The 14,843-nt window shown below is 31.4% G+C and overlaps 1 protein-coding gene across 2 annotated transcripts in view; it reads left to right on the top strand.

The window, feature by feature from the left end:
- The first annotated feature begins 4,504 nt into the window (after positions 1–4,504).
- LOC105561436 (collagen alpha-2(IV) chain-like) overlaps positions 4,505–14,843 on the top strand; it is a 17,182-nt gene continuing 6,843 nt past the window's right edge. The window contains exons 1-5 of one of the 2 annotated variants that reach the window (XM_012011418.1): positions 4,505–4,638; positions 12,850–12,973; positions 13,183–13,524; positions 13,636–13,704; positions 14,149–14,843. In XM_012011418.1, coding sequence (XP_011866808.1) covers positions 4,606–4,638; positions 12,850–12,973; positions 13,183–13,524; positions 13,636–13,704; positions 14,149–14,843 — 1,263 coding nt within the window. In that variant the 5' untranslated portion in view covers positions 4,505–4,605. Of the gene's footprint in view, positions 4,639–12,849; positions 12,974–13,182; positions 13,525–13,632; positions 13,705–14,148 lie in introns of both variants that reach the window. The other variant, XM_012011417.1, reaches the window with a different exon arrangement.

Here is a 14,843-nt window from a genome sequence, read left to right as displayed (position 1 = left end):
TTTTATCTCGTTAATATCTAAAGCGACGATAAACTACGCGATGACAAACGTATTAATTTCATCCGTAGGTTTCGTGGAATCGATTTCATTCACATAATAAGTATTGCTTTTTTTATGCATCCTTGGCAATGTTAATACATAAAATATGACATAGTGACACGGGCTCAAATATCAGTTTAGGACAATCAGTTTAAGAAGATTAAGTCAACCACTATTTCGCCGGCAAGTTGTCAGTTAAAAAAAAGGATCTATATCTTCCTAAAGTAATTTCATGTTACGAAGAATATCATGAAACCGGTTTGCTCACCCTAATAGCCTAGGTCCTTAACCTTCTCACAACGACAATGATTTAACTGCAGCCGAGCTCACGAGATAAGCCCATACACTTTTCAACATGCTGTACGCGTGACGAATATTAAGTCTCAAAAGAGGGAGAGTGCTCCAACACACAGAAATTGCGCGTGCTAATTGCGAGAAATTAAATATGGAAGACATTAAGCGGCCGTCGGACGTTCTCTATTGTTAATCGCATCAAAGTTCAAGCTCATATTGATATCTGCTACTTCGTCGTGTTCGTCTCATTTTGTTTAAATTAAATGTGTTCGCTAGAATTCAACAAGATAACTTGAATAATATTGCAATTTTCACAGCGATATAAAATATTAGTTTATCTCATACATCGTCATATTACATTTCAACATCCAGCTTATCCGAATTTTAACCGAAACCGCCCAAGTAAAGCTCACTTCGAGATAGCACGTATGTACATTTTCAAGACTTAAAATTCTGCAAAATTTTCTACGTTAAATATTTAAAGAATAAATCAAAATTTAGAATTCAATAGATGTTACAATTTTTTATCCTCTTTATCTATCAAATTCGTGGAAAGGCTACTAATTAATCGGTCTGCGTACAAGAGAAAAACAATTCCGCGTTAGTGACCCGGACTGACATGTAGCGGTCAAGGTAACGAGAACAACACGCTTATTATACACATTTTAATTTTCCACAATTCTTCCTTCTTTCACTTCGTACAAAAATTGTTACATTTCATATTATTTTTTATTTCATATACGAACGATGAGGATTAAAAATACCGAGTGGAACTTACGTACGATGAGCAAACACTTTCTCCAGCGATAAAATTCGTCTCCAATGTTGCGTCTTTGAGGCAAATTCCTATCATATATTAGCACATCAATTTGTCGTACTAAACTCTCAGATTCGTTCCTATAGGTATCAATAAATTCCGATATATTTCCGGCATCTGGTTATACATATACTTAGGATGAATTGATTCAAGCAAAAGTATTTGCATAACTCAAAGTTGATTTAATAGGTCTGCCCCTTTTACTTGCACTTTCTATATCTTTCCACTTATATTGGAACATTATTTTTTATTGATCGTATACGCATTACCCTGATTTATTTTAATACAAAATTTTCGTAAGACATTTAATTATCAAGAAATCTGGTACATGAGCCAAGTTGTGGAAAAGCACTACTTGTTCAAATTTTTGTATTATAAAAATGGACTCTAGACTTAAAGTGACTATTAAATTTGATGAAGTGAAAAGAATTTTTTTTAAGTAAAGAGGATAAAAGTTACATTAATTCTCGAAATTATAATGTAACGTTAATGAATTACTCGAACTGCAACAAATAGTTTCACAAATAGAATCAACCGGTTAAAATAGGTATTCTAAAAAATAAACTATCGATATTGAAAGATATCTCAAGTTTTTCAACTAAGATCAATGTTAAAAGTAAAATGTAAAATTTGATATCTAACGTGTTGACTTTGCAGATATTCGTAGGTTCAACAACTTGAAATTAATTATGTATCGCGATGTTTTATAAGGTATTTCACACATATTCCGCATTTTATTTTAAAAGTCTGCAATTAAAATTCATCTTAAATGTTAATTTGGCTAGAAAGGATGATTACTTTATGTTTCCATGATATCGCTATTATATGAGACATTTTTTCTCTACTCACAATCAGTGAAACCTCATTTTCGAATATGTACATATACGCGCCACAGTAATAGTAAACTAATGATCGAAAAATATTGAATGGCATTGCTTGCCTTTCCTCATTTGAATTTTCGGATTGAGCACGTCAATAAATTTTCACATTTGCTATACTCTTATCTAGATAAGCTTTCTTGAAAGCAATACTTGCAAAAATATTCAAGTATCTAATAATAAATAAATATAATAACCTGCCCTCATATATTACAAATTACAAGCATTTAATTCAACCCTAATCTGGAGAAATATATAATAATTATCGTAAATCTATGTCTTCACTGTTAAAATATCTTTAAGATTTGCACATCTGTAACAGTAAAGCAAGCAGGAAACGAGTGCACTCTAAACGACACGTAAATATTCATATCGGTGCACTGACATCGTGAGGAACTGCCTTACGCCAGTGGCATGCGAAAAGCGTAGCTGCTACTGGAATGGCAACAAGCGCTGAAGATTTTTGTGGCGAGACTCAACGTCGTGTCTTTCTCATACCATACTAGCGATACTAGCTATAAAAGATATTCTATATTTAACAAGTTTACCTTTTATTATTTTTACAGAATCTTTGATTAACGTAAAATTACCTTTCCCCTATCAAAAACATTGAAAGCGTAATAATTTTAATGGCTGAGCATAACATTAACGATTGAAAAGAAAAACTTTAGAAATATAAACAGACTGATAAATCTTTTTCAACTTGAAGTCGGCCATGCAAAACCGCAAATACTTTGCCTATTCTATTCCACGCGAGGATTATGTTCAATTTCTTTTTTAGATATTTAGATGCTTCCAGATATCATTTTATATAATACAAAGAGCGCAGAAAATTATCTATTTTTAAAAAATTAAAAATAAAAATTTTGCCCAGTTTCTCAGGCACATTCTCTTAAGTCAGAAACATCTTACGCATTTGCTTGAGATTGATACAATCTACATATGTGCTACAACATGAACCGCATCATTTTGCAGTTGAAAAATGACACTTTCGTGGACGAAGTTAATTGTCTAAATAAATTACCTTCCAAAAGGACATCGTACACGTCACAGTAAGAATTTAATATCTCGCTCGGTAATAAAGTGACTCACTTTTCGTCTATCTCATCATCACTGAAATTAAATTAAATCTGAATTTCTGTAAATGCTTTTACAATTTGTTAACAAATAAAATTACAAGCTTCTGTTTAAGTAATTACAATCTTCTTTTAAAATTGGATGACTAAACAGGGTGAGGAAAAAGTATTTATTATATTTGATATTAAAATATTATTTCTTGTACAATAATGCAAATATTTATTTAAACTCAAGAAATGAATAAAATTATAGAATTTGAATATGTTGGAGCTGATCTGTGCATTATTATTTAAATGTTAATTTGTTTGTCATCTCTCGAAACATCGTTTGACGGCAACACAACGCAAGTAACTATAATACTCTATTGCTCCAATAATAATAATACACGTTAGATTTCAAGGGGTTATTTCTAAACCTTGATGAACCTGTATTGTGCGATAAGTCACTTAGAAATGAGATACCTGACAAGCTGGGATTATCCAGAATATGTACAAAACCTTAGATAAAAATTTAAACAATCACATGAAAGACATTGAAAGCGTTCTTCGAATCCAATTAAACGCCATGACCCACGTAGCTAATTGATTCTTGTTAATCATCTTGACATTTGCCAAGAATTTACGCCACCACCGTTAACCGTATATGGGGAATTTACTTGAATTAATTCGAGATTAATTCATCTGGTTGTTCAGCAAGCGTGGGAGCCATAAACCGAAGAAGCCTAAGTGCACTTACGTAAGAACGCAACTGAACTACATTTCGAACAGCGTATTTTTAATCGAGGTCTATTCGCCATTTAATTAACAGAGACTAGAAAGAGAGTAACAATTCGCCGCAACACTTTACCACAAGTGGTATCGAACATTACACAACTACTTTAACCCTTTTTACGGCAGGAACAAAAAATTCTTTAAAAAATTGTTCCATTCAAAAACTAAATTATCACTATTAATTTGAGACAATTAAATATACCAAAGTAACAAAATAATAAAATAACAAAATGCTTTTAATATATTTTATTACTGATTGCTTTTGTCAATGTATCACAAGTACTTCTCATGTTTTATGAAAAACAGGACATTGTAAACGATGTCATTCCTAAAGTAAATGATAAAAAATGCTTGCAAATATTTATAAATTCAAATTACGAGATATAACAATAAAGTTGACAATTAAATAGTACGTCAAAGTAATTATATCTTTAGCTATGGTTAAAAAATTATATTTTATAAAAAAGAAAGGTAAGAAAGGGGAGACAAAAGGAAGTATAAGAGCGAATCTCAAGAAACTGAAACAAGAAGAATAGGGAAAAGAGAAGATAGAGCGAGGATGAGACCTGTTGGGGGGTCGGCGATCCCCACCCTGTATAAAAGTCTTTTTCTGCCAGCGACGTGTTCAGTTCGAACGACGCGCTGCGTGCGATTATCTCTGGGGATCATCCTCGTCGTCATTTTAGAGAGGCTGCGAACAATGACCTACTGAAAAAGGATCTCGTCAAGGATGTGGCCTGCTACTGCAGCCCTCTTCATCTTGGTACGTCGTCTTCAGTACTTCTTAATACACAGATCCTAGAATTTAACTCATTTAATAATGTATTTGCAAAAACTGATTAATTTTAACGGAAGCAGAACTTGATCAAATCCGATTTCCACAAGATACCAAATAGTATTATTAAAAATTATTATTAGAAACTTCCCTTGAATTAATTAGTTGCAAATTTAGTGTTATCTGGGGTAATATATTTTTAACCGTTTGCTATGAACCGTTTGACTTCTTCAACTAGGAGAAAGATGTAATAAAGAAAATCAGAAAATTATGACCTATAAAATCTATGCATCAATTATCTATCAAACATAACCGTTTCTTTTAAACAATTTTCTCAAAATAATTCTTCAAAATAAAATTAACAATTAGTCCATGAAATTAAAATATTTAATAATTTTATTAAAATATTTTAGTAATAATAATACAAATAAATTTCAAATTAATTATTTTTTATGTATTCAAGACATAAATTTCAAAATCAAATTTAATATTAATCTTTTACTATACATATACTATTTATATGAGACGTAAATCATGATTGTTAATGTGAAATTTATGTATGTATATATACGTAAATTTGTCATTGTATCATATATTAAATAAAAATAGTATATATAAACATATTAATTTTTATTTATGATTCACATTTTTATAATGTCTGCATGCAGTTGAAATCTTTGCTATCGATAAAGTCTATTGGAAATTCGATCCAAGTAGCACTGAGATATGTTAATGTAAAATATTCTTATGTTAATGCCTCGTAGATACTTGATACACGTTTCGCTACCTGTTGCGTGTATTACTACTGTATATACTTGATATATGATACATTACATATTCCTTGACATGCAACTCATTTTTTACTGCTTGCTATTTGATTCTTAATTGTTATTATATAATTTTTAATAGTATATGTATTAATGTAGGTGTCATGTTACGTTTAATTAAAATTAAATAAGAGAATATATATAAAAAATGTATCTAATAAAAATATATTTAATTACAAATATGAAAAGGCGCATGCAAATGCCTTCGATGAGTCCGTCATTCAATTTTATATTAATACTAATACTATTACATAGTAATAGTATTATTTATGACATGTAATTATTACACGCGATAGAAAGCAGCACTGATTATCTTGGTAATAGCGTCGTGACTCGTTATCTAATCGGGACTTCCATTCATATTGACACTCATTCAACTGAGAATGTCGTTGCACTACATTTCATTCATAATTTATTTCAATGCCGTGGCATTGCAGTGATATTGTATAACATCGCATATAATACATTATTTCGATTCATCCTAAACTTATTCGCAATTTTTCCACTACACTAACAATTTTCTAAAACGTTTCCTAACATGTAAAACTTCCGTTTATTTCAAATATTTTTCCTAAGCAAAATAACATGAAAATAAAGTAATATTGAGTAATTCAATCTACACGTGTGCACGCACACATATCCATACACACACACACACACATACAAAATAATCGTTTGTATTTCATAATCATTCTATTTTATAAATCTATTTTTATTAACATGCATTTAGAAAAATTTGTTATACTTTCTCTATGTCAGATAAATAACTACTACTATATAAATTTTTACGAATTAATTTGCACAAGTATCTATAAATATATAACGAATTCTTATTTATCATTTAATTTAAATAGGCTTTGAAAATTATGCAATTATCAAGATGTCCCATATTGAAAATTAAAATGTAGTTTAGGCAAACAAATAATAAACGAAATTAATATACATACTTTAGAGCTATTCCACGTGGTACTTTAGTTATTTTAAATAATGTTTCTTTCTCTCTTTGTCGTTTTTACTCATAATTATCAGTTACAAAGCAGACACGTTTTTATGGAAAAGTTTATCGCCAAAAGAAGTAAGCGATTCAGTTGTCGCCGCAAGATGTGTCATTCACGTATGTGAAACGGAGTTTTGCCTTAGGCGTACACATGTCTAATCTGGAAACGCTTAAAATAGTAAACGCACGTTTCTGTATAATAGATCCCCGCGTCATTGAATTCCTGCGTGCCATTGCCAATTTAATTGAAATCTTGATGTAACTGATATCACAAGATTTACTGTCAAGAGAATTTATTACTTTTAAATGCCAGTTGAAAAATATACATGTTTATTATATAATATATTTAATAATGTAATAATCGTTTAATATAACAATCCAAAAGCTTAAAGAATATGTAATAATAAGATAAAATATTTTCCAGGTCCACGTTTTATTAACAAATTCCAAATTATAGTTTTCTTTCTTTTCTTGCTATCTTATTTGAAAAATTATTAATTGCTAAAACTTAATTCTACAAAGAAGAAAATGGTTTATGGATTATTCGTAATTCAAGATATTGAGATTTAATAGAATTCTTCAACATCAAGATACCAGAAGAAAAAAGGACAAAAGTTAAGAGTAACAATTAGGTTTCATTCATGTAGTTCACGCATTTAGTATACGTTTCTAATTCTTTAAGGCACATATTACTTCAGCAAACTTGCTTGCCAGTTGATACTTTTTTATGCAATTGCGATAGAAAATGTTAGATATTATTAAGTAACTGCTCTAATTCTCCTTATGGTAATTAATTTATCAAAGTATTTTTTAACACAATGCGATCTCACTGATTGTAAAATCGATGCGATTGACATACAATTATGTACCAGAGGCTTCGCCCCAGGCTAAATCACTGGTCCCTTACGCAACTACTTACAGGTGACTTTCACTAGAAGATGATCCGGCCCCTGCGTGTGATTCATAAGGTGATACAGCTTTGACCATTTGACTGGCAGATTCGCCACGAGCAATTAAGATATCCGGCTGCATCAAATGCCATCGTATATGTCTTTAGTCTTGAACGCATATTTCGTTTACTTTGATTGATTCTTGATAATATTCAGCCTTGCAAATACTACATGCAATTGTAAATATTAGTTATCTGCAATATTAACTTCTTCACTTTTCATAGAAAAAAACTATATTAATAAAATTACTATAAATGAAAAGATTGACACAAGTAAAAAATATACAAATTAAAATAATCAGCGTTAACAAAATAAAATAGACCTAATTAAATTTATTAAAATTGTATTGCATAATAATTTATTTAAAAAGATATTTATAAATGTTTTATAACATACTATATGCACATTTTAAATATATGACATGTAATAACAATTTCATAGCAAAGCAGAAAAAATGAAAAGAATTATCGTTATAAATATTAACATTATAACAAATTGTTGTTAAATCTAACCAAGATGTTTTTAAATTAAATTTCCCCTAGATTGTAAAAAATGTTTAATGTTGTAATGATATATCAGTATTTTAATTACAATAATTTTATTATAATTTATAATTTATAATTAAAATGTAATATGATTTTATTTGCAATAATTGCATTATCATTGAAATAATAGATAAAAATATATAAATAGAAGAATAACACGATATTACAACTATATATAATACTGTAGAATTTATATAATTACATATGCTAACTGAATCAAAATACCGTGAAAGCAATTTGATCTATCAGCATTTTAAAGAAAAGGTTGAATAGTGACTTCTAAGATAGTAAAGATCGCCTTGCACTCTTTGCATAATCAAGGAGAGTTGTAATCGTGTAAGGTTAGTCTTCGATTGAAATGATAGGGCAGTCACTTTTTTGATACTCCTGGTGGATTCCCGGCGTCCCTGAACGGAATCCTGATTCTCGCATTCTCTCTCTCTCTCTCTCTCTCTCTCTCTCTCTCTCTCTCTCTCTCTCTCTCTCTCTCTCTCTCTCTCTCTCTCTCCTTCTTCTTCTTTTTTCATTCTCTTTCCCTTTTTAGATGACAAAGTCACAATAAGTAAACACAAGATTGATATATTAGAAAGTCGCAGAAAGATGCAATCAAATTAAATTGCACCTTTCCAATTTATTTGACTTCTGAATATTTTATGTTTATTATAATATACATAAAGTAATATCAGCTTGACATGAAAGTACGAAATATTGATGCTAAAACTTAAATAATTAATTAATTAAGATCAATAAAATAAGATAATCTAATATAGTAACAAAAACCAAGTGAAATCAATCAGTTAATTAAAAAAAAGCGTACATTAAGGGTAGTTTTGACTAGGTCTGAAATATTGGTTTCATATTACGTATATTAGCTGCGTATGTGAATAGTTTGACTTACGACGTCGTATAAATTAACATATTTTATCGTACAACTGATGACTCCACAGGTGTCATTCCTTTTTTCAAAACAAAAATTGCAACTGATATATTCCGATAAGATTAATAATTTACAATATCGTAATTACGCAGAATAAAATTTGACCCCTATTGTCACTGCTATAAGCGCCGTTTTCACGAATTTATAAATTTTTTTATTCAATATGAATTTTACTTTCAGCTTTAAATAAATTCATCTTATATCTAAATAAACGTACGGTACATGTACGGTAGTACTTTGAAAGACTGTCATAGACATATCCAACGAACAAATCGGCATCGTACTTCCTTCATATTTCCTCCATAATTTTTAACGACTAATATAAATTTTCGTGCATGCTGTATTATTAGAATATTTTTAATAAAGAATTACACTAGCAAATTAGAAATTCAACGTTTAAACGTCATTAGAGTTTACAGATTATTTATAGAATCTTTTGGGATGTTAATCTTCTTTAAAATTCTTTTAAAACTCTTTTTTAACAATAGAAGTCTTTTCTACAGAGGACTTCGAATAACATATTGCTTTATCTCTTTGAATCTAAAGATCACGGTAGGATTGCCTTGAAAAGCAAACAGGCAGCTTGGACGCTATGGTCGCTTTGACTGAAACGATCTTGCTATTGTCCACTAAAATATCGCGACATAAATACCGTAGGCATTAATCGTCACGGCAACATTTGACGCTGCAAGTGCGCGTGGAGAAGGGTTTAGGTCGGGAGCTAGCATATATTAACCTTTCGTTATATAGTCTGTCAACCCGGGACTGAAAGAAAGAAGACGACGAAGAGGAGTCCCGTTCGCGTAGCCTTCTTGGAATCGCGACTTTCCCTTCTCGTGGGTGGAACAACGGTTGAGATCATCAATCGCGACCATGGATCCTGGCCAAACCTAACTTAGTCGATACCAGGATACGTGCCACTTTTGCGCTGTATACGCGTGACAGCCAAATCAAATGTGTATTATTGGAATATTAATGATTACTAAAGTATCTATTAGAGGATCAAATTTTTTGGAGTCTAAATAAAATATTAATATTGTAAAATGGACCGGCACCGTAACATTTTCACACAAAATAAAAATAAAAAGTATATCTATACATATGTACAAATAATACGTAAAGAAATTTCAGGTAAATTGTTAAGCTACAGTATAATAAAATGTGTAACAATATTGTGTGTGTGTTTGTTTGTGTAAACAAATATATCACATTTTATATGTTTCTATTGAATGTCTATTTAGAGTGTATAATTATTAAATTTACATTTTAATTAAGAAACTCTCTCTTTCTCGGTAAATGTCGTACGTCGTACGTCGTCATTTAGGGATGCGGATACGGCAACGTAAGTTTCTGACAGATCATCGTTATTTTTTCGCAACAGCAGTCGGCGACATCCTTACGAGAATATAGATGTCCCGTTATTATTAAGTCATAAGGCTTGTCGCTGATAGAACAGCAAGATGGGATGGGCAAGCTTTCGAATTTAATATCAGATGCGTCAGATTTTTTTCTCCAAGTTAGTTCATCCAAAAATAACGATATTGATACATCGATTACATAACTGTGCTATCTGTTTTTACTTACATAATTTAACTCTTACAAAATTATTATAATGTTGAATAACACGAGCTTTACAAGTAGTGATGTAATAATTTTGCAAATAACAGTTAAAGAAAGTACAGAAATTTGTAAATCTTCCTAAGTAGACAGGACTGTGAGGCCTGATTGATAACTCAAGATAGTCTCAGCTAGAAACAGGATAAAAGTACAATATATGATGCATCTTTGACTCGGGACACGATCTTGATGTTTTAGCAATTGTAAAACTGCCATTATAAGTCATTACATTTTTTATATATTTTTATACACTCATATAATTTTGTGTGTATGTACACACACACACACGTACACAATTTGTTACAAGTTTACTTAATTAAATTATTTGTCGTACACATTTAAGTTTAATAAGATTGTTTTTAATCTACCTTTCTAAGTATACGAGCTCTAGTCGAAATACAAAGCACTATATTATTTTCATGAACTATATCTGTCTACACTTCTACAGTTAAAAGACCAAAGATATTTAAAGACTCTAAAGTAGGTTAAATAAATTTGGATTTTTACGATCAGAATTCAAGTGAATTCAGAAGCTGAACCGTTTTCTCCGTTACGTATTTCGTATGCAGAAAAGGATGCGAATACCGTACGAATACTTATAAACTCCCGAAACGTGGGTGCATACGGTCATTGTTTTATATTATGCATATACATATCGTGAACGAAAGATAAATATGCGAATCACGGGTACACTGTAAACTTGAAGAAAAGATAAATCTGCGTAACTCAATAAAACTCGGTCTTAATTAAATCGGAACTCAATTTGATGCATACGTCATGAAATTACGTCATCACATTCATGTGAATGGATCATATGTAATAATACCAATACTCTTAATATTTGCGTGCGTGCAATGTGTCTTTATGTACATATATATAAGATTCTTCTTAAATGATTATCTCATGCAGATTGAAAATTGAATAAGAATTTCTGCTGTTAGTCATTGATCGCTTTCGACTTTCGCTTATATAGAATGGGTAATTAATTGAGATCAGAAACGGTTATAGAGAGAGTTATAGTTTGTCCACTACATCTGAGAAGTGAAAGTACATTACTTCATCACAACGCAATAGCAACATAGCCAAAAATAAAACAGATTCGTTACTGATAAATTTCTTGCTAAAAGATTTATACATTGATTTTGTTTTAAATTTTATATTTTTTATGTTACCCATAAACATAGTAAAAATGTATTTAATATTTCATTATAAGTTTAAGATTCATATATTTGAATAACAAAACTTTTCGTACGTTAAAAATTTTATATGTTAAAAATTGATGGAACAAAACATAAAGACACAAATATCGCAAATATCTCATATTATTTATTTTCAAATATATTTTTTCCATACATATATTAAATACTATACACAAAAGCATTAAAAGATTGTTTGGAGACAAAATGTATTAGATTTTTGTAAATTACTCTCTCTCTCTCTCTCTCTCTCTCTCTCATATTCTCGTTTTCTTTTTCTTATATTCAAGTTATAATTTATATTTAATATACTTTATACTGCGTGTTACCAGTTGCACAATGTTTGGAAAATTAATAGCTGAGAATTACAAATCGCTCTAACTGCAGAAACTGGAAATGCCGACTATGATATTTCACGATGCGCGCTTGCAGATCGCATCAAATACTTAATTCTACCGACTGATATTAAAGGCCAACTGTGTTTTTAAACACAACATGATAATTACATCATGCCTCATTGGAAATGTCACGAGCCTTGACAAAGCAAATTATTGCGATTAGCAACTGTTTCTTATTAATATAAAAGTTCTTGTATAAAGATAACGTAATATATATTTTAGTGAATATAGTTTACGCGAATTTATCAATATAAATAATTATAACTTAATAAATAAACTGAGAAATATCACTTCTATATAAAACACAAACAACTTTGAATTTTTTATCATGAACTTAAAACACTAACTCTTAGGGTCATTAGAATCATTAACAATATTATTAATGCAAATATTTAATGTGACATTATCAGTTTTAATAAACGGAATATTTTCTTCTACTTTTAACGCAAACTTTAATTTGTCTTGCCATCTATTAAGCTTGATCCTTTAATTCATTGAATAAGTCATTCTTTGATACAAGCCATATATGCAACTATCGATAATATTCCTTACTCTTTCGTGAAACGTTAAATATAATTTGTGAAGATAAGAAATTAAAAATAAATAGAAAGTGTTAGATAAAGAACATTAATAATTATATAGCATATATATTTGACTTATTTCTGCTTTACGTATGTGTGTAAATTAGATTTATTTCTGCTCTCTAAATAATACAAACAAATTATTTTTTAGGTGATTGCTACTTCGATGTCGCAACTCACTCAGGAATTAACAAACACCAATCAAGATGGCGAAGTAATTTTGAGTATCAGTGATGAACAAAAAATTCAGTACTTAAGTCAAAATTTTGAATCAGGTAAATAAATAATTAAATTTAGATTAAAAAAGGTCGGACCATAAAAAATTTAATACAAATAAAACGTTAGAATTTCAATACATATACTTCATTGTTAAGTATAAAATTCTACTTAAAATAGGACATAAAAATTATGGTCTTTTCTCTTCCATATGGTAAAGATTTAAGTATGAAAAATTGCGATTGCAACTGATTATTACACTTTATAGATGCATACAAATATGGTTACGATGTCAATCCACACGGTCAATTCCATCATGAAACACGTGGCCCACATGGGATCACCTATGGATGTTATGGCTACGTTGATCCTTTTGGCCACCTGAAAGCAACGTTTTACATCAGCGACGGATGGGGTTATCGCGTTGTTCAGCCAGGAAAGGATGTGGAACTTTTCCTTCACAAGCATGAACATCATGCTGGCGGAGACAATCATGATCATCACGAGCATCACGGTGTAATTACACCATGGCGAGATTTACATTTTCCTGCGGTGTGTGCACAATATACAAATACGAACGTTCCACCTGTCGGAATATCAAGTGGAGGAAGTACGTAAATAAAAATATATAATATTCAGACAAATTCGCATATACCTATAGGTACATAATCACATATAAATGTGATGCTAAAATAAATATGTCGTTACTTTTTATAAGCAGCACCTATCGGAAGCGGATCAACGATAGAAACAATACCGACTCGACCTCCTTATAAGCCTGATTCATCTGGTATAAATTCAAAATAATATACTATATTCCATTATTAATACTCAAAATCATGCCATAAGATATATGTATACGTTTAGATTGATTATACATAAAAAATTTATTACATTATTATTATATTCTGCATATACACTGTATATACATTAAAATGACAGTTTTAAAATGACATATTTGACATTGTACCTTTTCGCAAAAGTTATAATTTAGTACTTTAATATAAATTATGTCACCATTTTGATGTTCAAATTTAACATTAAAGCTTCCAACGAAAAGATAAGCGACATTTAAGAATCTTCTGGAAAACATAACAGAGACTTTTCCAAATAGTAAATAACAAAATAAATATATAAAAATATAATATTCAAAGAGTATAAATATGTGACATCTTACATATTTGCTTTAGTAACGTAAATTATTTAATTACTTAATATTTTATATCATTTTCAGGACATCCTAATAGACCCACACCAGGAAGACCAGAAAAACCAGGATTACCGTCATATCCTGGACATCCAGGAACTCCTAGCTTTCCTGGCATACCAGGCACACCCGGATATCCAGGAACGCCAGAATACCCTGGGCATCCAGGGACTCCTGGCACCCCTGGTACACCCGGATTCCCAGGAACACCTCCGCATCCTGGACATCCAGGAACGCCATCATATCCTGGATATCCAGGAACTCCTGGCTACCCTGGCATTCCAGGCACACCAGGATTTCCAGGAACGCCGGAATATCCCGGGCATCCAGGAGCTCCTGGCATCCCTGGTACACCAGGTACACCCGGAATACCAGGAACACCAGGCAAACCCGGAACACCGTCACATCCTGGGCATCCAGGAACTCCTGGCTTTCCTAGCATCCCTGGTACACCCGGATTCCCAGGAACGCATCCACATCCTGGACATCCAGGGAGCCCTGGCTTCCCTGGTACACCCGGATTTCCAGGAACACCAAGCAAACCAGGAACGCCTCCACATCCTGAACATCCAGGAACGCCTTCACATCCTGGGCATCCAGGAACTCCTGGCTTCCCTGGCACCCCAGGCACACCCGGATTTCCAGGAACGCCTCCACATCCTGGACATCCAGGAACGCCTTCACATCCTGGGCATCCAGGAACTCCTGGCTTCCCTGGCACA

This window comes from Vollenhovia emeryi, unplaced genomic scaffold (genome assembly GCF_000949405.1).
Source record: "Vollenhovia emeryi isolate VEMERY1.0 unplaced genomic scaffold, V.emery_V1.0 DF939207.1, whole genome shotgun sequence".
Taxonomy (NCBI): domain Eukaryota; kingdom Metazoa; phylum Arthropoda; class Insecta; order Hymenoptera; family Formicidae; genus Vollenhovia; species Vollenhovia emeryi.
The sequence above is the reverse complement of the archived record's forward strand: the minus strand, read 5'-3'. Positions and strand labels throughout refer to the sequence as shown.